We start from the raw sequence: 22,791 nt of genomic DNA, 5'->3' as shown, positions 1-22,791 counted from the left end.
GACTCTAACAAATCCAAATAATCTTCTCTATCTACCTTTGAAAAAATATTTTACGCAAAGTGAATGGTTTTGAAGACGGAACATGTAGGCGCAGATACAATTTTGAGCAACAAATCATATACAAGCACATAATTCGATGAAAAGGACATTATAACAATTTAAAAAATCCGTCTACAATGAACTGAACATATAGTTCTAGAATCTGATACGATAAAAAGAATCACTAATTTAGGAAAATCTCAGGTGGATAGCAGCTGTGGAGAAGATAGGCACTCCTAGCTGGAAACCCCAAACACACATAACAGAGCAGCACAGCGAAGGAAACTTCGGTGGAAGGTCGAGGTCCTCCAAGGGCTGTAGAAATAATGAAGATGATAATGATGACTGTCACTGACATGACAAATCATCTGCTCAGCACTTGCCACTAATGCAATTGATTCATCAGAAACCTAGCTCGTCATGGAGACATATTTGATATATAGATAACATGACTATTAGTTTTTATAGGGGAGGTGATCTCAGCTCACAAAAAATGAAGTGTTTAACGTAACTGATACATGACGGTAAGGGTAAGTATGAACAAAACAGATCCATTTATCATCTAAAAAAAACCTGCAATGGGTTGGTACATCATTAAGATTAGAAATTACGAGTGAACATTTTGATGGTTCAAGGTTTTCACCAGAAAAAGCATCACTAGTGACGATAAGTTTTTACCCATAAATTATATGAAAAATTGATACAATTTTACTGAAAAATCATAGAAAATCCTTTAAAATGAGGGTTTGTAAAGTTATTTTTGTTAATTATTGCAAAAATAGCTTCAAAAGTCGAAAAGTTATTAATAAAATTATTAATAACTTTTCTAAGAGTTCACAAAAACCTTTTGCGTTCGAGTTATTTTAAATGTTTATACGCTTAAAATCGCAGTATTTTTGTAAACCTATTTTACAATATTTAAAATAAATCCTTTGTGATGTGATATTGTCCCTATTATCACGCGAAATTAAAGTTTTTTTGTTCGTTTTAACAAAATTAAGCAACAAATGAACAAAAATAACTGTAAAAACTCTCATTTTAAAGTCTTTTCTGTGCTTTTTCAGTAAAATTGTATCATTTTCCACATAATTTACCAGTCTTCACCTTCAATATTTCAAATCGATGGTACATTATTTATATATTTTTTATAAGTAAAAAGGTATTCTCACGAACATTATCAAAAACAGTTGTTAGATACCTGTATCAAAGAGTGTCACAAAAAAGGCTTTTTATTTGCTAATTTCTCTGGTCTAATTTGATATTTCAAATCGGCAGATGGTGGAGAATAGTTTTAAAGATCTATAAACTTTTATGAACTGTCTATAACCGTTATGAACAATGGTGCTTACCCTGCTACCTGCCCTGCTAATGATGACGGAATAATAATCAGTAATTTAAGTAATCTTCGGTTGTCCGGATTTTAAACGCTACAACGCCTATCCCCATTTCGGGAATGCGCTAACGTTTTATTTTAATGAGGATCAGGATATTGAATTGGCCAGCACATAAGAGGATAAAACCGGTAGACTGTAAGACAACTGGACCAATATATATCCAGCGCTATGCTAACGTGCTGTAATATAGGCTCTAGTGATGTAACGAATGTCATTTTTTAAACATTCGCGAATGCGAATATATGCCACCGACATTCGCGAATGCGAATACGACATTCGCGAATGCGAATATTCAGTTTTTTTTAATTTGTCAATTTTAATTGTCTCCGGCACTGCCAGCAGTCTCATTTGCGCGAGGTGTGTAGCATCTGCAATTGGAAGAAGTCTGTCATTTTTACCTGCTTTAAATAGTCCAGTATCATTCTATCATATTTGCTAAAGATGTGAAACAGTTGTATTTATTGTAAAGAAGTTTATTGCAGGCGGCAGTTAAGTTTATTGAGGGGTCGTTTAAAAAGGTATTTATTTATAGTCACGTCCTGGCCAAAAACGTAAAAAGCACGTTTTTCGATCTTATTTTCTCTTGTTATAATCAAATTTGACTTGTTATAGAGAGTTATAGTTCCAATAGAAACTTCACAGGACACAAGTCACTCCACTTGCCCTGCTCTACTCGTGCACAAATACAAGCGAATTTTGTAGTTAAAGTGTGATTAGCGATTTATTACTATGAGTAAATCAAATTATAGTGAAATATGGACTTATTTTTCACCACTTTGCGATACTGAACGAGCTAAATGCAAGCTGTGTAACAAAGAATATTCGAGAAAAGGAAGAACTACAACGGCTATGAGAAATCATTTAAAGGCACTGCATAAAACCGAGTTTTCCAAATTAGAAGAGTGTGAAAACCAAAAAGTTGCTTCTAAGTCACTTGAACAGGCATCATCTTCCCACCAAGGTACTAAATCTGCCATGAAACAAATATCGCTTCAAGAATTTGTCGATAAAACGAAACAGTGGGATAATAATTCTTTGAAATCATTGGCAGTGGATAATGCTATAAGTGAAATGGTTGCGTTGGAGGACTTGCCATTTAGTTTCGTGGAAAGTGTTGGATTCACAAGACTTATCAAGCATTTGTGTCCGCCTTACAATTTAAAGTCGCGTCAGTATTTCACTTCATTTATATGCGATAAATTATTTGGCAAAGTAAGTCAGAAAATTCTTGAATTACTAAAATCCTTCGAAAAATTATCATTTACTACCGACATTTGGTCTGATAATTGTTCTGGAGTTTCATTGCTGAGTTTAACTTGTCATGGGATAACAAAAGAATTTGAAAGGAAAATGATAGTGTTAAAAGCAGAAGTGTTTAATGAAGACCGCCTCACCGGAGAAAATATTGCTCATAAACTTAAAGATATCTTGTCGTTTTGGGAAATACCCAAAGAACAAGTGAAATGTGTAGTTCGCGATGCAGGTGCTAATATCAAAAAAGGTGTTAACTTATTAAATGTTAAACATATTGACTGTACTTCTCACAAGATTCAAAACGTGTTAAAAGCAGGGATGAAGGCTCAAGAATCTGTCGTGGCTACCATAACAAAATGCAAAAAGATGGTAACTCGTTTTCATCATTCGACTGCTGCCCAAGATGAGCTGACCAATATACAAAAAAGACTTAATCAAAAACCTCTTAAGATTATCCAAGAATGTGCTACTAGGTGGAACAGCACTTTTTATATGTTCTGAAGAGTGGATGATTGTTGAAAAACTTATCGGTTTACTAAGACCATTTGAAGAAGTGACCAGAGAGTTAAGTGCTGTCGATGTTTATATTTCTTCTGTAATTCCCTTAATTGCTACTCTAGAAAAAGTTGTTCATGATCTTGATTCATCCGATGAACACATTGGTGATACGATTACCGTTATAAAAGATGAACTTATTCGCAAGTTTTCGGGTTTAGAGAATGAAATATTGTTTGCCACGGCGACCTTTATTGACCCAAGATACAAAGCAAATTTTTTTAAAAATACGACGACTAAAGAGCTTGTCATAGAGCATATTTTGGATTTGCTCAGAGACAATGAAACCGACATGTCTTCCAATACACTTTACCCGAATGCAAAGCGTGTTAGATTAAATAATGAATGTGAAGATTACGAAACACACAACAGTCTGTCCTTAAAAGAAACGATGAGTTTACTGATGGATACGAGTGATAGTGAAGAAGATGACATGGCTCTTCCTAGTTTTCAAAACTCTGTCGATATTTTAATCCGTAAAACTGTCACAGAATACTCATCGGAAAAACGCGTGGCAGGTGACGTCGACCCTCTAACATGGTGGAAAATGAATAAGGGAAGGTACGATCTTCTGTTTCCTGTAGTTCGGCAATATTTAGTTACACCACCAACGAGTGTCCCGAGCGAGCGCTTGTTTAGTGGCGCTGGACTTCTTTATACGCCACATCGAAACAGACTTGAAGGAGAAAAGGCGTCAAAGCTTTTATTTCTAAAGTTTAATATTCCTCTATTGAATTTTAATTATTATACAATAACAGTTCTCTGTTTTTACTTATTGTTAAAAACAAACTTGAAAACTAAGTAAAAACAGACAATTGTTATTTTTTAATAAGAGAGGGCAGTATTTTTGTTTAATACAAACACAATGTCCAATATCAAATCTTCAGAATTCATATCCGAAATTGGACAGTATAATTTTATCACCCAGTAGACCGAATGAATCTATTTGTTATTAAATACACACACGTAGTTAATTAGGTTACATACACATTTGGTCAATTATAAATAATAATTTGGACATCAGTCAAAAGTACTGACAAAGTTAAACAATTTACATAAATTAAATACACATATCACGCTAGGTACGCGAAAAATATTGACCCAAATAGAATTTATATAAAACTAATATCTCTTGACTAGAGAAGCATTCAATCAATATTCACTCAACGAACATATAGTCTTCAACGATCAACTTCATCAGTCTCTACTCAAAGTAATCCCGGGTCTACACCCATAGTGTACGTCTCAACAATAAACTCTGCTACTATTATTTGGTGTTTCCATTACAACAGAACGAACATCTTCACTGAGCCAACGAAGGGAATTTGTTCACACAAAATTAATATAGCTTGTAAAATAAAGTGAGTTTTCTTAATAAAAAAACTGAGAAGTGAATGGATTTTTATTTTATTAACCTAATCTTCAAATTATTTTTTTTTTCTTATATTCATATTCGCAAAACATTCGCATAAATTTTGCTAATGCGAATGCGAATATGCAAAAATATGCGAATATTCGCGTTATGCGTTATACGATAATTTAAAATGGTCAATACTATGATTTAAATTGGTCTCGCAAACTCTCTGTTTACAAAAAAATCCGAAATTGTTGAAAAAGAATGGAAGTTGTAAAAATATTTACCGAATTTGACAGTTACTGGGGTACAGTGTAAATGTCACTCACTGACTGCATTGTTCTATATAATTTAAGGAAAGGATCTTTATTTAAATATAGGGTTAGAACATGCTGTGCTATTTAGTATTTTGTAATCCTCATCAGGGTTTGTGGTTAATGTGTGTGTTTTGTTACGCGGGGCATTCACGTTCCGATATATAGTCCGACTTGTCTGAATATCGGACCGTGAGTGGGCTTGCTGGATTGTTGAAAATCTAGTTGTACGAGTCGGAATATTTAGAGGGACTATTCGAAGGTCCAACTTCCTACTGGCGACGCAGTGGAAATGTGAATGGAGGAGTCGGAAATCAGATCAAAACTTGCCTCAGTCAGCGCTTGACCTTGAGTGCCTACTGCACGCCTTTCGTATTGAACAGTAAAAGAATTTCTAAGTTTATTGATATTTTCAGAAATAGTCTCTGTTTGTGGGATACTAGTAGTGCTCTAGCCCAACACCGAAAGGTACAAATGGGTCTACTGATTAAGTTTAGTAGTGCTCTATACACAAACCGAAATGCGCGGAAAACAGTCCAACAATACCTGCTGAATGTGATGTTGAAGAACGAACGAAAACACTGCCATATCGTTCTACGGTACTTTCTGTAATCAATCAATGACATTAAGCAACTTCGTATCACAATAGTTCACACGATCAACGAATAATTTCTTCATCCAACATTTTTTTCCTTTTTTTCAAATGGTGAGGCTAACAAGCACAATGCTTCCTTCCTCCTAATTATATTTTGCGTAGACTTTACTCGATAAATTTTTTGGATAAGCGATGTACACCACTGTGAAAACAGACTAGGACTGAAGTTGGAGTTTGACAGCAAGTTGGAGGGAGAGTAGAGCCGGCTATCCAACTAGTAGTCCTACTAAGTGGGACTTCAAATCGCCCTGCTTTACGTACAAAAGTCTGTTGTAAAGTGTTGTAGGTTTGCTAGAGGGCTGCTTGAGATGACTTTCTAAATCGGACGAGAGAGAAACTGACTGTTTTGCAGATGCGAAAGTGTTGCTTTTCCAGTTTGAGATGAAAAACATATTACAAAAGCTTTTGTACATAAGGAATTTTTGTAAGCATAGTTTTCTTATCACGCGTTACGGACGGAGCGGTGGATCGCGCGGAGGTATGATTAAGTAAAAGACTACTGAAATGACTTTAACTACTGTAACGACAGATCGCGGGACTACACACTTCGTGGAGTAGTAAACGCAGTGATATGCGTATTTCTTAATAAAATAAAAATAAACTAAAATAAAATAGAATAAATTAAAATAAAAAAGGGCAGGTATCGTTGTACAATGAGATTGGGAAACCGCAAAAACCAATCTCGCCCTGTCCAGGGTTTGAAAATGGGATTAGTCACACTTATCTGTAGTCATTACCAGATGACGTCAGCATAATCTGTAGTCATGGAAACAGTCACTCGTAGAAGCTCTGCACAATTTTCCTATGAATTCGTCCGTATATCAATCGATGAATGGCCTAACAGACTTCTGTGCTATATTCAGGCAAATGGCGGCTATTTTGAATAATTTTCTTGTAGTTTGTAGTTCATCGTATCAGTAATAAATATATATATATATATATATATATATATATATATATATATATATATAGACATAAATCCAGAAGCACACCGACACTCCTCACTGCAACGAAAACACATAGTGTAATAAACAGGATTGCCGACAAAAGTGAATACTTCTTATATCCCGTTATTACTATATGTGGGTTAATTGAATTTTATGTCTGCTCATTACTGAATTGTTAATATTTTTTTATAATAACACATATTTATAAAATAAAATTTATTCATCATTTACTTGTACATTTTGATTATCATTATATTTCATTATAATGGATTAGCCAAGCTATGGCAGGCGCTAGAAGACAAGAATATTCCACCGATTTACATTAATGCTGTAAGGGAGTTGTACGATGATATGACGAGTGTAATAAAGATTGGACAAAAAGTGACAAAAAAGATAAAAGTGACCAAAGGACTTCGCCAAGGCTGCTGCATTGCACCTACACTCTTTAAGATTTATTTGGAGGGGGTTTTGGATATTTGGAAAAGAAAATGTGAACCTATGGGTGTTAAAATTGGAGACCATACACTGTACAGCTTGCATTTTGCTGATGACCAAGTAATACTTGCAGAAGATCAAGATGATATCCACTACATGTTACGAAAAATAGATGAAGAATATACTAAGTGGGGCTTATCAATTAATCCATCAAAAACAGAGTACGTAGTAGTGGGAGGTGAAGGAAAGCACTTAGAACTAGGAAGCAAACAAATTCAAAATACTGATAGCTATAAATATCTCGGTGTAAACATTACAAACAATGGTCGGAATACAAAAGAAATAGCTACTTGAATTGGTCAAGGAAATTCAGCAATACGTCAACTGAATAGTATACTTTGGAATAACCACATCCACCCAAAACACAAAAATTAGGATATACAAAAGTATCATAGAAAGCATTGCTACATGTGGTTCAGAGCTTTGGGTAATAAATAAAAATGACGCATCCAAAATAAAAGCAATGGAAATGAATTATTGGAGAAGATGTTGCCAACTCACTAGAAGAGATAGAGTAAGGAATACTGAAATCAGAGAGCGTATGGACATAGACATTGACGTCCTGGAAACTATAGAATGCAAAAGGCTGAAATGGTATGGCCATGTAGAAAGGATGAATGATCAACGATGGCCAAAGAGAATGTTACAGTGGATCCCCACCAACCGCAGGAAAAAGGGAAGGCCAAGAAGTAAAAGGTGCAATGGAAGATAGGGGTCTACAAGTAGATGACTGGAACGATCGCAAGCGTTGGAAGCTAGGTTGCGAGAAACGGCGGCAGCTGTAATAAACTTGTTATATATATATATATATATATATATATATATATATATATATATATATATATATATATATATATATATATGGATTAATTTCTCTTCGGAGGGATTCCTAAGATCGTACTCCAGCCATTCGCTTGGAAAGTAAATAGGAGTGTAAATAGAAGGTTTTAGTGACGTCAATCCAAAGGAGTATACATAACTGTTTGTATGTGAAATAAATTTGCTTCTACTATTCTCTTAGAGAATTTCATCATATTTTCTTACCTTTTAAACCTTCGTTGGACTTCTACAAATATATCAAAATTAGTAAAATCGATTCAGTCGTTCTCGAGTTATTAAAAAACCTAGACTCCTATGTTAATATTTTTATCTGATTTCTGGTTTATGCTGTACAATTCGAAGTTATCTCGTCTTCTCCACTCACCACCGTTATTCGCCGCTTTCTAAATTCTCCTCTGTGTCTTCCTCTCAAAACTTACTAAACTGTTCGTTACTTTTTGATAGAGTTTTGTAAAGCTTCACTTATTTATTTCTTGATATATTTGAGGATTTTTAAAAGGGAATTGTATCCGAAGTAGCACCTGTTGTAGATCCATACAAAATTTAATTTCGGGTTTGCGGTTGTGTGCTGTTTGTCATGTATTGTTGATGTTTATATAAGGCCCATTTTTTGGTTGTTTTTTGTTAGCGCTATGTGATATGCCTTTTATAAATATATAAATATAGTGTGTCCGTAAAGTATGGAATAAATTCGATATTTCCTAAATGAAAAGCCTTTTTAAAAAAATCTAAAACACGTCGATTTTTAAATTTAATGTAACACCCCGTATTTTAGGACATTTTTAGATCGATAAAAATGAGCTGATTCCAAACAAGTATAATACTGGGGGTCTAACGGATATAATTTGAAAGATATGCGCTTGGAAAATTAATTTTTATTGATTTATAATATTAATAAATTATAACAAATAACTTTAAAGTAATCCAGTAATTAATACATGACTTAATGTTAAATGTTCGAATTGTAGCCCTTGTTGTATTTGACAGTAACCCAAACGTTGTACAAATTCATGTAGAACCTTGTTTATGCTTTCTTGAGAAATATTGTTTATTTCTTTACGAATTCTTGTTTTTACGTCTTCAATATTTGCAGGTTTCGTTTTATAAACATCATCATCATCATCTTGGTGCTACAGCCCTTAGAGGGCCTCGACCTTCTCAAGCTTTCTATGCCATTCTATTCTGTCCCTCGCTTGCATTTTCCAGTTGCCGACTCCGATCTTCTCGGCATCTTGTGTTACCCCGTCCATCCACCTCAGCTTTGGTCTACCCCGTCTTCTCATTCCCACGGGTTGCGCTGTTAGAATCTTTTTTATCATGTTTGACTCAGGGGCCCGGGCTACATGTCCTGCCCGCTGCAGGCGGTTTCGCTTAATTATAGTGATTTAAACAACATTCTTTAAATGACCCCACATAAAATAATCCAAAGGATTGAGGTCTGACGACCTCGCTGGCAATTCAATATGTCCACGTCTTCCAATCCACCTGTTCGGAAAAATTTCGTTTAGGTACCTTCGAACATCTAAAGCATAATGAGGAGGCGCACCATCCTGTTGAAACCATAAACTTTTATCAAAACCTCCAAGATTAATTGTACTGGGAAATAAATTAACTAAAGTAGCTACGATACATACTTAAGAACTGAAAGTATGCTGGCCCGTTTAAATTACATTCGAAATAGTGGGGTCCAATGATTTTATTTCTTACAATGCCAGCCCATACGTTTACCTTTTGCGGGTATTGTGTATGATGTTCCCGCATCCAGTTGGAGCTTTCTTTTGCCTGGTATCTACAATTCTGACGGTTGACCTTGCCATTTAATTTGAATGTAGCCTCATCAGAAAAAATAATATTTTGAACCAAGAGAGGGTTTCGGTGGCTGTTATCCATCAATATTTCGCAAAATTGTATTCTTTTATCTGGATCATCCTCGTTTAATTCCTGTACAACTGTGCATTTTACTTACTTTACTGACTTTTACGTACTTTGTGTACCGTTGTTTTGCAAACATCGAGATCACTACTAACCTTACGAACAGAAGTGTGCGCATCTTCTTCAAAAGCAAGTAGAACATCTAATGTTGTAACATAATTTACAGAGGGACGACCTGATTTGCGTGCATTTTCAACCGTACCAGTTTCTCGAAATTTCTTTTCAATCTTACTTACTGTTGACCGCGTGATGCATATTTCTCGATATTTATCATTAAATAAATTACACACTTCCATCTGAGTTCGCGATTTGTCTCCATACCCAATGATCATGAGTATTTCAATTATTCTTTGCTTTACACTCAAATTCATTTCTACTTAAAATTAATTCTAAGCAATAATACAGAACATTCACGAATTAATACAATTATTGTACTACTTAATTGTTATTGAACGTTACTAAAAATAATTACAGGGTACCAAAAACTAGAAGTAGGCTACTTTTTTGCAATTAATAAAAAATAATTTATTTTCTAAGCGCATATCTTTCAAATTATATCCATTAGACCCGAGTATTATACTTTTTTGAAATCAGCTCATTTTTATCGATCTAAAAACATACTTTACGGATACACTGTGTGTGTGTATATATATATATATATATATATATATATATATATATATATATATATATAATTTTCTATTCTTCCAGCGGATATCCATATTATCAGTTTAGACAAGGATTTCCCAGATTTGATATATATTTAGCAAGCGGTTGTGGCCTAGGTATGATGTTTTTCTAACTTTCACTTTGTTAAAAAGTTATCATTCCTTGCCTATTATCTGCAACACTTCTTCGTTTGAGGTATGCGATGTCCATGAAATGTAGGGATTCTCCGGTAGATCCATATTTCAAAGGCCTTCAATTTATTTACCGTTAATGTTTTAAGGGTCCACGTTTTAACTTCATAGAGAAGAGTCGACCAGATGTAGCATTTTGATAAACGTAGTCGAATTTCGATCTTTTGATTTTTTCGAAAGATTTTCTTGCCGGTTTTGTTCTGTACATGATACAGATCTTTTATATTAAAAAAAAGAAGTTCCATACTGCTTGAAATAGCGTTCTGTTAGCAAAGCCAATAGTACTGAAGTACACTCCAACTTAGCCGTTCGACGATATATTATATGTTCTCCGTTACACTTAACGTATACATGGCAATACTCTCGCTAAAAATATTCTGTCAAAATCCTGACTTGCCCCAAATGTATTTTTTCGAAATATAATTCTATATTTAAAAAAATACACAAATTTTTCAAAATATGGTCTTGGTGACCTATGAATTGGGACCAAAGTCAAATGTGGCATCACGTGGCAAGAATGTTCGCCATCTCTGATCTGTTTTATGTTATTACCTTTAATTACTTTGGATTTTTTCAGATCTTTGGAAGCCTTCAAGTATATAGGTTTTTTAGTACTTTAGATTTATATGACTTATAGAATATAATAGATAATAGAAAATATATTCTACTTTTCAGGTATCATCTAGAAGAGCGACTTGACACCTTTGTTCCCTGGAAGCTGTATGTCCCTTCTATGTCGATCGTACTGAAGCCAATTGGTTTATTGTATATCTGCTGAGGATATCTTAGTACTGTTTCTAAACTCGTCAGAGAAAAACTTGACTAGATGTTTAACGAAGTCACCGGATAAGTCAACTTCACTGAATCGTTGACTAATTCGGCATTACTAACGACCTTAAAACAGCAGAATTGAAGGAGACAGGTAGGCTGATTGAACAAATATTACTCTTTATAAGCGTTATAAAAACTTCTTTTTCAACAAGGAAAATAAAATTCCTCTAGTTGGCTGTATACTATAAATCACAATTTTTTTTTAAATCCTTTATAAAGGTATATAATTAAAAAGATCCTTTCGGGCTACGTCACAACATAACGTTTTCGGAATTACTAGTCAATCATCAGTGCATTTACCCATTAAATATGTCGATAAAAACCCTAAAATGGTACAAAATTTTTTAAACAGATACCCTGTATGGGCTCTAGATGGCTCTAGATAATTAATAACTTTTATTTTTGATTGGTGGAAAGTTCAGCGAAGTAAAAATTAATACAGAAATAACATATTAACAAAATAAACCTAAACCAAACATGCAAATAGCAAAATCAAAAATATAAATTAAAACAAATCAGATTTTAAACAAATATTTCTAGAAATACATATATGGAATACCTTTCTTCTTCTTCAAGTGCCATCTCCACGGCGGAGGTCGGCAATCATCATAGCTATTCGGACTTTTGAGACAGCTGCTCTGAAAAGTTCATTTGATGTACATCCGTACCACTCTCTCAGGTTGCGCAGCCATGACATTCTACGCCTTCCTATGCCTGTCTTTCCTTGGATCTTTCCCTGCATAATCAGTTGGAGCAAGGAGTATTTCTCTCCACGTGTAATATGTCCGAGATATTCTAATTTTCTTGTTTTTATTGAATTTAAAATTTCCATTTCTTTGTTCATCCTTCCCAGAACCTCTTTGTTTGTGACGTGTTCTGTCCATGATATTTTCAGAATTCTTCTGTACACCCACAGCTCAAATGATTCCAGTTTTTTCATTGATGTCGCATTCAAGGTCCAAGATTCCATTCCATAAAATAAAGTCGAAAAAACATAGCACCTCGCCAACCTAACTCTTAGTTCCAGTTTTAAATCCCTGGTACATAGAACTCTTCTCATTTTGTTGAAATTTGCTCTAGCCTTTTCTATTCTTATTTTTATCTCCTGATTGTAATCATTTGTGGAGTTAATCATTGTTCCCAGATATGCATATTTGTCCACTTGTTCGACGTTGGTTTCGTTCATTAGAAGATTCTCGTTATTTCTTTGAGTTTTCGATATTCTCATAAATTTCGTCTTCTTGACATTCATTGTTAGACCATACTCTTTTCCATACTCTGCTATTCTGGTCACCAGTCTCTGAAGATCTTCAATATTTTCGGCTAAGATCACAGTATCGTCCGCATATCTAATGTTGTTAATGGGAACTCCATTTACCTTTATTCCAGCTGTTTCACCCTCAAGAGCTTTTTTCAGGACCTCTTCGGAGTAGACGTCTTACTCCACATCTAATTTCAATTTCTTCTGACAGCTGTTCGTTAACACGTACTTTTGCTCGCTGTTTATAGTATAAATTTGATATGATCCTGAGGTCGTTGTAGTCAATCTTCTTTGATTTCAGGACATTCATTAAATGTTTATGTCGTACTTTATCGAATGCTTTATTATAGTCAATAAATCATGCGTATATATCTTGATTGACGTCCAGGCATCTTTGAATACCTTTATAACTGGGTAAAGTAGAATTGTGAATTTCGTTTTAAATTAAATGATTCTTTATCGAACTTATTATCTAGTAAAATATACTTACAAATAAAGCCGAACAAAAAGTATAATAATTATCAATTGATTACTAGAGTACGGAATATACCAAAAATATAAACATTTAATCAAACTGTACAACATATTTTTTAACACTTCCACTGAACACTTGCAAGGTTTTTTATTGTATATGTTAATGTATTCTATATTAACAGTTATACCATCTACCTCTATTATAATTCATTTTAGCCTTGAATCATAGAAAAATTCAGCATACCGTGAATAACTTGCTTCGTGAGACAAATGGAATAATAAATGAGATGACTTATGGGTTTGAAATTCTTGTCGTTTTCTCTGCTAACCGCCAACTTAAGCAAAATAGACTGCAGCTGATTTTTATCAACAAAATATCGATCCATTTTTTCTTAAACAAATAATAGAAAAAAGATCGGCTAAGAATCTAGAAACTCATATTACTTTTGTAGACCTGCAAAAAGCATATGACAACATCCCCTTAACAAAACTGTGGACAACGTTGAAAAGATCTAACATCAACCACACATTGATAAATGCTGTACAAGAACTATATAGAGACTCAAAGGCACAGATAAAAACAGAAAAATATCTAACGGAAGAATTCTTGGTTACAAAAGGCTTGCGACAGGGATGCTGTATCTCACCAACCTTATTCAAGATATATATTGCAGCGGCATTGGAAAGATGGATAAGAAAGGTGCATAGGATGGGTATAGAGCTTAGCAATGAATGTATATATATACACTCCAGTTTGCTGATGACCAGGTAGTGCTAGCGACCGACAGGGAAGACATGCAGTACATACTTAGAAACCTGAAGAATATAACGACTGATGAATAAATGTCAATAAAACAAAAACCAAATATCTTTGTATTGGAAACGAGTCAGATAACATAGACCTCGAAAACGGACAACATATTTCCTGCTGTCAGAGCTATGACTACTTGGGTGTTGCCTTTGACAATACAGGAACTGATACACGGGAAATAGAAAAACGAATCACTCAAGCAAAGAAAGTCTTAGGATGTCTCAATGGTATACTGTGGAGTAAAGAGGAAAGGAAGAAAATTTAATATATATGAGACCATGATTAAAACTACTCTTTTTTATGGCGCTGAAACATGGAGAATTAGTGAAAAGAACAAAAAGCGAATAGAAGCAGTAGAGATGGATGCAATGAGAAGATCTTTAGGTATTTCCAGACGAGACCGAATCAGAAATTATGTAATAAAACAACGTATGGGAATAAAAGGAAATATAACTCAAGATATAGAGAAGAAACAATTAAGGTGGTATGGGCATGTTCAACGGATGCCAGTGTAATAAATAATCTTCACTTATCGTCTCGTACGGTAGATTTATTTAAAACACACTAGATACTCATGATTTTGTTTATTAGTTATCTAAGTACAATACTAGGTAGTACTCAGTTGACTTTGACTAACTTAGACCGTTCTCTTGATTCTTCATTCTTAACAATATTGATAATAATCCATAATCCCGTGATTTCCAGCTATTTAACACAAGTGAGTTTGTTATCATAATACGTTTGTTATATTTGTTAATTGATACACGTTATTTAATAATCTTTCGACTACATTGCAAATTTCACTAGGTCAGAGTGTGTCCTCGTTACAACGATATTTTCAATGTCGTAAACACATAATATATTTTAGCAAATGTGTGTCACGGTATTAAAAAGATTACTTGAATCTGATGCTTAATTAAATCCCGTTACATCCCTATCCCTCAGAAGAAAAATTTTCTGAGTGCTGTTCGTTTTCAATGAATTACATAAACTGTTTTTACTCTTCCCTTTCGAAAGAAGAAAATTTTTCGTGTCATCATCAACTGATTACTGTACATATATACATTAATTACATTCAGTATTTACATATACATATTTATAGAATTATATACAAATTTTTGGTACATATTTCCTTATATCTAAAAAAATTTAGTAACCTAACCTAACCTAACCTCAGCATATTATAAGGTTACCCAAATTGTTCCCTTATAATATGCTATCTGGTATCCTTCATTATGCCTTACTGGTATATTAATTTAATATTTTACGTACGTTTTTCTTACCTTACGTTAAATCATTTAGATTATATTACCTTATATTACCACCTATTATGTGGTTGATTACATATTATATCTTACCCCCTATTATGTGCACATAATATTTACAATAACCTTAACATATTTTAAATAATAAATAAAAATTTATAACACTAAAATCTTATATTAATTCTTGCATAAATTCTTGCATTAATTCTGGATACCAAGTAATAGTTCTGTTTTCACTTTTCATATACACTATTAATAACTTTGACATCTCACAATAAAGGTTTGTCGTTTTATTCATTTATTCATTTATCCCTATTTCTTTTGTTTAACTACTACTATACAGTCTAACATTTTTCTTTTTGTTATACACATTTTAAATATTATATTGTACGAACTTAAAACTATATTTACACATTATATACATTTAAATATATTTTCATATAATATTTGCATTCAAAAGTACATGTATATATTACGAGTGTATTCATTGACTCTAATTGTAGCAAAGTATTGTTTCCTTAATTATTATAGCTATAAACTCTGTGCCTTGGTCTGCTATTATTTTTCTGGGTACTCCATACCTCAAGATAAATTTTTCTACCAATGATTTGGCTACTGTTTTGGCTTATTTTATTTTCTATTACATATTCTTCTACGTAGTTGCTTAATTCGCATTGTACGTCAATATATCTGTTTCCATTTTTATCCATGTACATTTTCATGGGTTCCTTGTTTATGATTTACTGCTTATGCCTTTGGCAGTCGTCGCATCTCTTCACATTTCACATATTTCTCAACATTTCTTCGTAATTCGTTCCAGAAATAGTATTAACTTATATTTCTGTATTTAATATATCCTATTTATTCTTCCATATCCTTCCTGTAACATGTGGAAGTCGTTAATTATAACTCTTCTTGATCTGCTTATCTTGTACTATATTATGTATTGATTGTATTATGTTTATCTTGTACTATACAAGCTTTTATACTTTCCTTAAAAAAAATTATATTTTTTCTCTTCGTATTTCATTAAGAATTGGTTGATTCTTTTTTCATCTCGTTTTATTCTCATTTCATTATTATCATTTTCTTTATAATCTTCTGCACTCACATTTGTGAGACAAAATCTCAACAAGTCTCCTAATGCTATTCCTGAAGCATAAATCCTTAAAATAAATTTGTTTTTCTTCGATAAATCGGGGAATTCCATAATCGGGGCTTATTAGATATATCTTGGGCTTATTAAATGCTTCTTGACATTCAGTAGTCTATTAAACTTTACTTTCTTCCTAGATAATCTGTTACGTGGTTTGACTATTTCCGCAAAATTTTTCTTGCATTGTAAATAAAATTTTAGACATACGGATCATAATAATAAAATAATTAACCTGGTCAGTTATATTTTACTAATTTCAAGTTTATGGACATGCTTACTACGTACATTCCAACTGTATCAAATATCATATGTAATGTTTTTATGACGAATACTGTTTGCTATAGTAATGAAATATTATAGTTATGTTTTTTTTTTTTTTGTTCATTGTTTGGTTTCTCGTCTTTTACAAACTAACTTTTGCTTGTACATATGGGTCTTTTTCTAAATAAAAACATATTCTGCACTTTTTCTATGGGCCTTTTTCTTCAAATATTAATGGTTTTTACTATGCTTAATAGTTGTTCGACTCTTTTTTTACTCTTTGCTTTGTTTCTTCCATATAAAATATATAAAAATTTTTCCTGGTTTTGTATCTTCGGAATAAAACTTCTAATTTATATTTCTCGATTATTTACATTTATGATTCGTATAGGTAACATAATTTTAATCGGTTTATCTATTAATCCTACTGTAAATTCCTTCTCAACTTTTGGTTTTTTTTTTTATTACTGTAACTGTTTCTTCTATTTTTCAGTTCGATCTCGAAATTAATTTCTCCAAATATGTAATAATACTGACATATACTTTTCAAAATAATCTGTTCATCATTTTTCGCCTTTGTGCGTACTTAATTTACTCAACATCTTTTCTTCTCTTGCATATAAATACAATAATCGTAGGAAATCGTCTTTCATTGTGACAAACTTCCTTTTCAATAATTTTTCCATTTACTTCATTAAAAAAAAATTATTATTCAAAATTCGTTTCGCAGTTTTAATCCATTCTGTAGTTACTGTATTGTCGTGCTGGAGCCGCAGGACTCTCAGCGGGTTGGGATTCAAGTACCACATTAGCTTATCCTCTTAGCAGCCTCCTGCTCGACGTAGGTTTCAACCATTAAGGTCGAACCATATGCAGTTTGCCTACATTTCTGTCAAAAATCTACTCCTCTCACTGTATTCGTATTCGCATGCGGTGCGTAATATGATCTTGCTGTGCCTCTATTTCTGTGGCATCTCACCTGTGTCCATTGACTATTCTTTGTTCTTCGTTGTGATTGCCAATCTGCCCTGTTTCTATTACGATATATCCTCGTATTATGTCTTTCATATTCCCTTATATTTCTATAATTTTTGTTTCTATATTGTTTTCTTTCTTCGAATTTATTTTTATAATATCCATATATTGTATTCCTACTTTCTTTTCTCATATCAAAATCGTATTTGTTCCTGTAATTTAACACTCTTCCTTGTGTGCTATCTTCCGTCTCATCAATCGATAAAAATTTGGACATTATCTCTTGTGTGGTTGAAAAGTTACATGCTTCCAAAATGAATTTAGCTTTTTCTGTGTTGACGTTGCGTTTCATTGTAGCTACTACTGCCTCTGTTGTGTATTTTCTCGCTAGTTCCAATAACATTCCTTCCGCTACGTATGCAACTTTTAGCTGTTCCGCTAATTCTTCAACTTCAGATGCATAGACCTCTGCATCCTTATGTCCTTGTCTTTTCTTCGCCAATTTGGCTATTACCGTCTTTGGACTGTCGCCTCTCAGTTCTCTTTTCAATACCTCTGCTATTCTTGCGATTGTATCCTCTGTAGTTATAACGTTTCTGGCCTTATTGGTTAATCTTGTCTTTATTAATGTTGTCGCTGTCTCCTCGTGTCCTATCGCTATTTTCTCAAGGAGTTCTAGTGCATCTAAAAATGACTGCAGTTTACCTGCTTTTCCATCAAACTCGCGGGGTAACACCTTGCTTGCGATATTTAAAAATTCGTTTGTTGTAAGAGCCATACTTATTTCTTGCTCTGCGTCGCTATGTTCTTCCTTCTTTATAGGTTGTTGTTTCTTTGTCACAGGTAGAGAAACTGGTTTAAAATCTTTTACATTTTGAGTATATTCTTTATCCGAAATTTCCATAATGTTATTATCATTTAAAACTTTTCTATCTCCAGTGAGTCCTTGTATTTGCAATGATTCGGCCGTTTCAATGAAGGTATTTACATCTTCTTGTCTAATTTGTACTTCTCCATGGTATATAAATTGTAACAAGTCTCTTAGTGCTTCGTAAGTCACGTTTGTCAAAATTACTATAGGATGTTGACAGAGATTTGACATGAAAATTTCTTTAAAATATGGGCTACAAACCGAAAGAACCATTTTATGCGCTTTTATGCATTTTCCTTGTGCTGAAAGCGTTACGTCTACAAAATCTCGACTCTTCCATAATGAATTTATTCCTGAACTCATATTTTCGTGAAAATTGTTCCAACATAATGAAAATTTTTCTGACGCCATGGTCAATTGTCTTTAAAAGTTCTTTTAAATTCGTTTTTCTTCCTTATAAATGTAACAATAATTCTAAATATCCTAATTTATTATAGCTAAATAGTTAAATAAAAAGTCATATCCGATTTCTTCGTCTATATTAATTGAAGAATTTGTCATCCAAGCATATTCATGTCGTAATTTAATATTTCCGATCTGTCGGTGTATTTTCATGGTCAAATATAAATATTTTTAAAAATATACCTTTAGTAAATAAAATTATATGGCACATTTCTTTCATTAAAAATAGAATTTGATATATAAACAGTTATTTGCGATAATTTAAAAATAAATTATATTCTGCACTACTTTTAAAAACAATAAAAATTGTGTACTCAACATTCTGAACTTGAATTAGTTAAATTCTTATATTCAAATACTAAGTAATAATTTCTGTTAGACTGCATAATTTATATAAATAAGGGATAAAAAATAAAATTTACTTACATAATATATTTCACATATTGTTTTTGATAATTCACATTTGTCCATTTATCCATTTTTCCCATTTATTGTCCATTATCAGGAGCTGGAATTCCGTCGCGGGACTCCTGGCGGGTTTGGCTCAGAATTTGGCGGGAATTTTCTTGACTGCTGACGCATTTTCCATTTCGAAACTGTACAGTGGGTTCCATATATCATCTATTATGTAACTTTCCATTTAAATTTCCAGTATGTGTTTGCCATTTTTATTTATTTCTTCGGATCAGAAGACTCCTAATTCCAAAGGCAGGATCGCCATGTAATAAATAATCTTCACTTATCGTCTCGTACGGTAGATTTATTTAAAACACACTAGATACTCATGATTTTGTTTATTAGTTATCTAAGTACAATACTAGGTAGTACTCAGTTGACTTTGACTAACTTAGACCGTTCTCTTGATTCTTCATTCTTAACAATATTGATAATAATCCATAATCCCGTGATTTCCAGCTATTTAACACAAGTGAGTTTGTTATCATAATACGTTTGTTATATTTGTTAATTGATACACGTTATTTAATAATCTTTCGACTACATTGCAAATTTCACTAGGTCAGAGTGTGTCCTCGTTACAACGATATTTTCAATGTCGTAAACACATAATATATTTTAGCAAATGTGTGTCACGGTATTAAAAAGATTACTTGAATCTGATGCTTAATTAAATCCCGTTACACCAGCAACAAGACTCCCCAAAAAAGTAGTAGAATGGCAACCGATAGGGCGAGGGAAAAGAGGAAGACCCAGAGTAGAATGGCAACACGGCGTAAACAAGTCCATGAGCGAAAGAAATTTAACAACAAACGACTGCGAAGATAGGAAGAGATGGTGTTTAGGTATCGGACAACGTCGAAAGACGTTCTAAACCGATGTATATATATCGATCCATTTGCGCGAACGTTATTTTACTCTGAGATCCCACTTGGAATGGGTTATTGCACTTAAAACACTTCATCGAAGAAATTTCAACGTAGGAAGCAAGGCGAAGCGGTCCCGTATCATTCAGGAGTGCGTTTTTACTAATGCTCTTGGTTGTGTTTACACAATTCATTCGATAAGTGGCGAATGCTATTTGCTGTTGTTGTTGGCGAATGTTGGTGAGTCAATATCATTTCATATACATATCATTTTGTGCTGCATGTCAACAGATTAATTTGCTTGAAAACGATCTAGCTACGGAAAGCTCGAAACAGAAGTGGAAGATCAAGTGAATAGAGCAAACAGAGCCGCACGTTGCCTGAATGAAACAATATGGGGAAATAAAAATATCTGGAAAGAAATGAAAGGCAGAATTTACAAAACAGTTATAAGATCAATAATGAAATACGCGGCAGAAACGCGACCTAACACAGAGAGGACAAGAGGATGTTAGAAACAGCAGAGATGAAAACATTTAGAAAAATTGGTGGTCACTATGAGACAGATCTAGAAGTACAGATATATGACGTAGATGCAAGGTGGAGAACATCAAGAACTGGGTAAGAAATAGAAGAGTAGAATGTAACGATTATATAAGCCGAATGACAACAAATAGAATCGTAAAGACGGCGAGAGACGGTTCCCTAATAGGAAGACCACGAAAACGATGGAACGACAACTTACTGGAGACACATCAGACAGACTTATGTCTACTTAATTTAAAAGAAGAAGAAGAGAAGAACTATAAGACAACAATAAGAACGCAAGTAACAGAACAAATAATAAGCCTTTTGGCACGTTTTTCGAAGGGATAATCTCAAGAAACTTACCTTATAAGGGAAGGTCGAAGGAAAAATAGGTAAAGGTTCAGTCACAAGATACACTAACCACATTGTCGCAACACCTCAAAACAAATTTTTATTTTTCGTATTGGTTATATGTCAAATCCTTTTGCCTTTCATTTGATCTGCCATATGCTTGCCCCTGGTAACTAATACCGAAAAACCACTCTAACGACATCTTTGACGTGATTTCAATTTATTTATTATATGTGGTTATATTACACGTCCCCTCCCTGACCAACGAGGTCAGGGAGGGTCAGGTCGTCCTAAATTACCTTATGTATTTTCAGTATGCTGCAGTTCCTATATTTATTAAATTGTGGTACTGATTATAAAGGCAATATTGTAATTTTCTTGGAGCTTACCAATTGATTTTCCTGTTTTGTATTTTTTATTTGTTTTTACTGGGTGAATTTTGCCGTAAGCTAATCTTCTTTAATCGTTATGTCAATAATTTGTATGAAGTTTTTAAAACGATCTTATTTTGTAGAATCCGTCAAAGCAGCATCGACAATGCCAAGGAAATCGATAACAGAATCGATACCTAAGTCATTATCACCCTCGCAACTCCTGCAGAAAGAGAATTTAAAGCCGCAGAAGCACCGTCGTAGTCAAAATAAATTTAAAAACTTTACAGCTACCAGTATAGTTGTTCCAGATAGATAAAATTATTGATTTGCATACATTTAAATGCGTTTGTTATTTAAGTTCAACCTGAATTTAGCAATATAGGAAAAATTATATTTATATGAACATTATAATATGTATTTGTTTTGATGTTTTCTTATTATTATTTTATTTTATTTGTATCATATTATAATACTACTTTTTAGTACCTAGACAATATTGGCTTTAATTTATATCCTATCAAACTACTACATCAAACAGGCGTTTGATGGAGTAGATCGACAAAAGATGTTAAAGCAACTATCTATGTTAGGGATGCCCAATAAGTTGGTTAAACTTATACGAATGACTGGAGGGTTCCAAAGCTATGGTGAGAATAGATGGAGATACGACGCAGGCCTTTGATATTGAAAATGGAGTTAGACAAGGTGATGCCTTATCAACAGCACTTTTTAATCTAACTTTAGAAAACTGGATATAAACGGCTGTATTAATACAAGATCAATGCAAATATGCGCATATGCGGATGATGTTGCCATAATAAGCCGCAACAAAAGGGTATTAAGCGAAAAACTTATAGAACTGAAACAAGAAGCTGCTACGTTTGGTCTATATATAAATGAAAGCAGAACAAAATATATGGAGTGCACAAAATCGAATCAACATGAGAATCTGAAGGTAGACAACCATACCTACAAATATGCCTCCACTTTTTCCTACCTACGCACAATAATAAATGACAACAACATAAGGCAAGAAACACAGGCACGGATTCTTAGCGGTAATAAGTGCTTTTATGCATACAAAGACTTGAAATGAAAAGTAAGTTACTGAATCGTGAGTCTAAGCTTAGAATCTACAAAACAGTAATTAGACCAGTGGTCACATATGGATGTGAAACGTGGACCCTCTCAATCACTGATAAAAATCAAC

General features: G+C 33.4%; 2 protein-coding genes across 2 annotated transcripts in view; both read left to right on the top strand.

Annotated features, from left to right (window-relative positions):
* The window catches only part of LOC140434531 (host cell factor 2-like), a 60,073-nt gene extending 37,998 nt beyond the window's left edge, over positions 1-22,075 (top strand). Inside the window, exons 15-16 of the transcript XR_011950058.1 lie at positions 11,315-11,561; positions 21,722-22,075. The gene's annotated coding sequence lies outside the window, so the exon portion shown is untranslated. The remainder of the gene's footprint in view (positions 1-11,314; positions 11,562-21,721) is intronic.
* LOC140433676 (zinc finger BED domain-containing protein 4-like) lies at positions 2,163-3,188 on the top strand. The gene has a single exon (XM_072521656.1). The coding sequence runs from the start codon at positions 2,163-2,165 to the stop codon at positions 3,186-3,188; it is 1,026 nt and encodes a 341-aa protein (XP_072377757.1).
* Positions 22,076-22,791: the final 716 nt, after the last annotated feature.

The sequence above is a fragment of the Diabrotica undecimpunctata genome, chromosome 2, assembly GCF_040954645.1.
Source record: "Diabrotica undecimpunctata isolate CICGRU chromosome 2, icDiaUnde3, whole genome shotgun sequence".
In the NCBI taxonomy this organism is placed as follows: domain Eukaryota; kingdom Metazoa; phylum Arthropoda; class Insecta; order Coleoptera; family Chrysomelidae; genus Diabrotica; species Diabrotica undecimpunctata.
This window is presented reverse-complemented; position numbering and strand designations above follow the sequence as displayed.

Excerpts from the sequence above, each read along its gene's own strand:
- LOC140433676 (XM_072521656.1), top strand. The coding sequence starts at position 2,163 with ATGAGTAAATCAAATTATAGTGAAATATGGACTTATTTTTCACCACTT.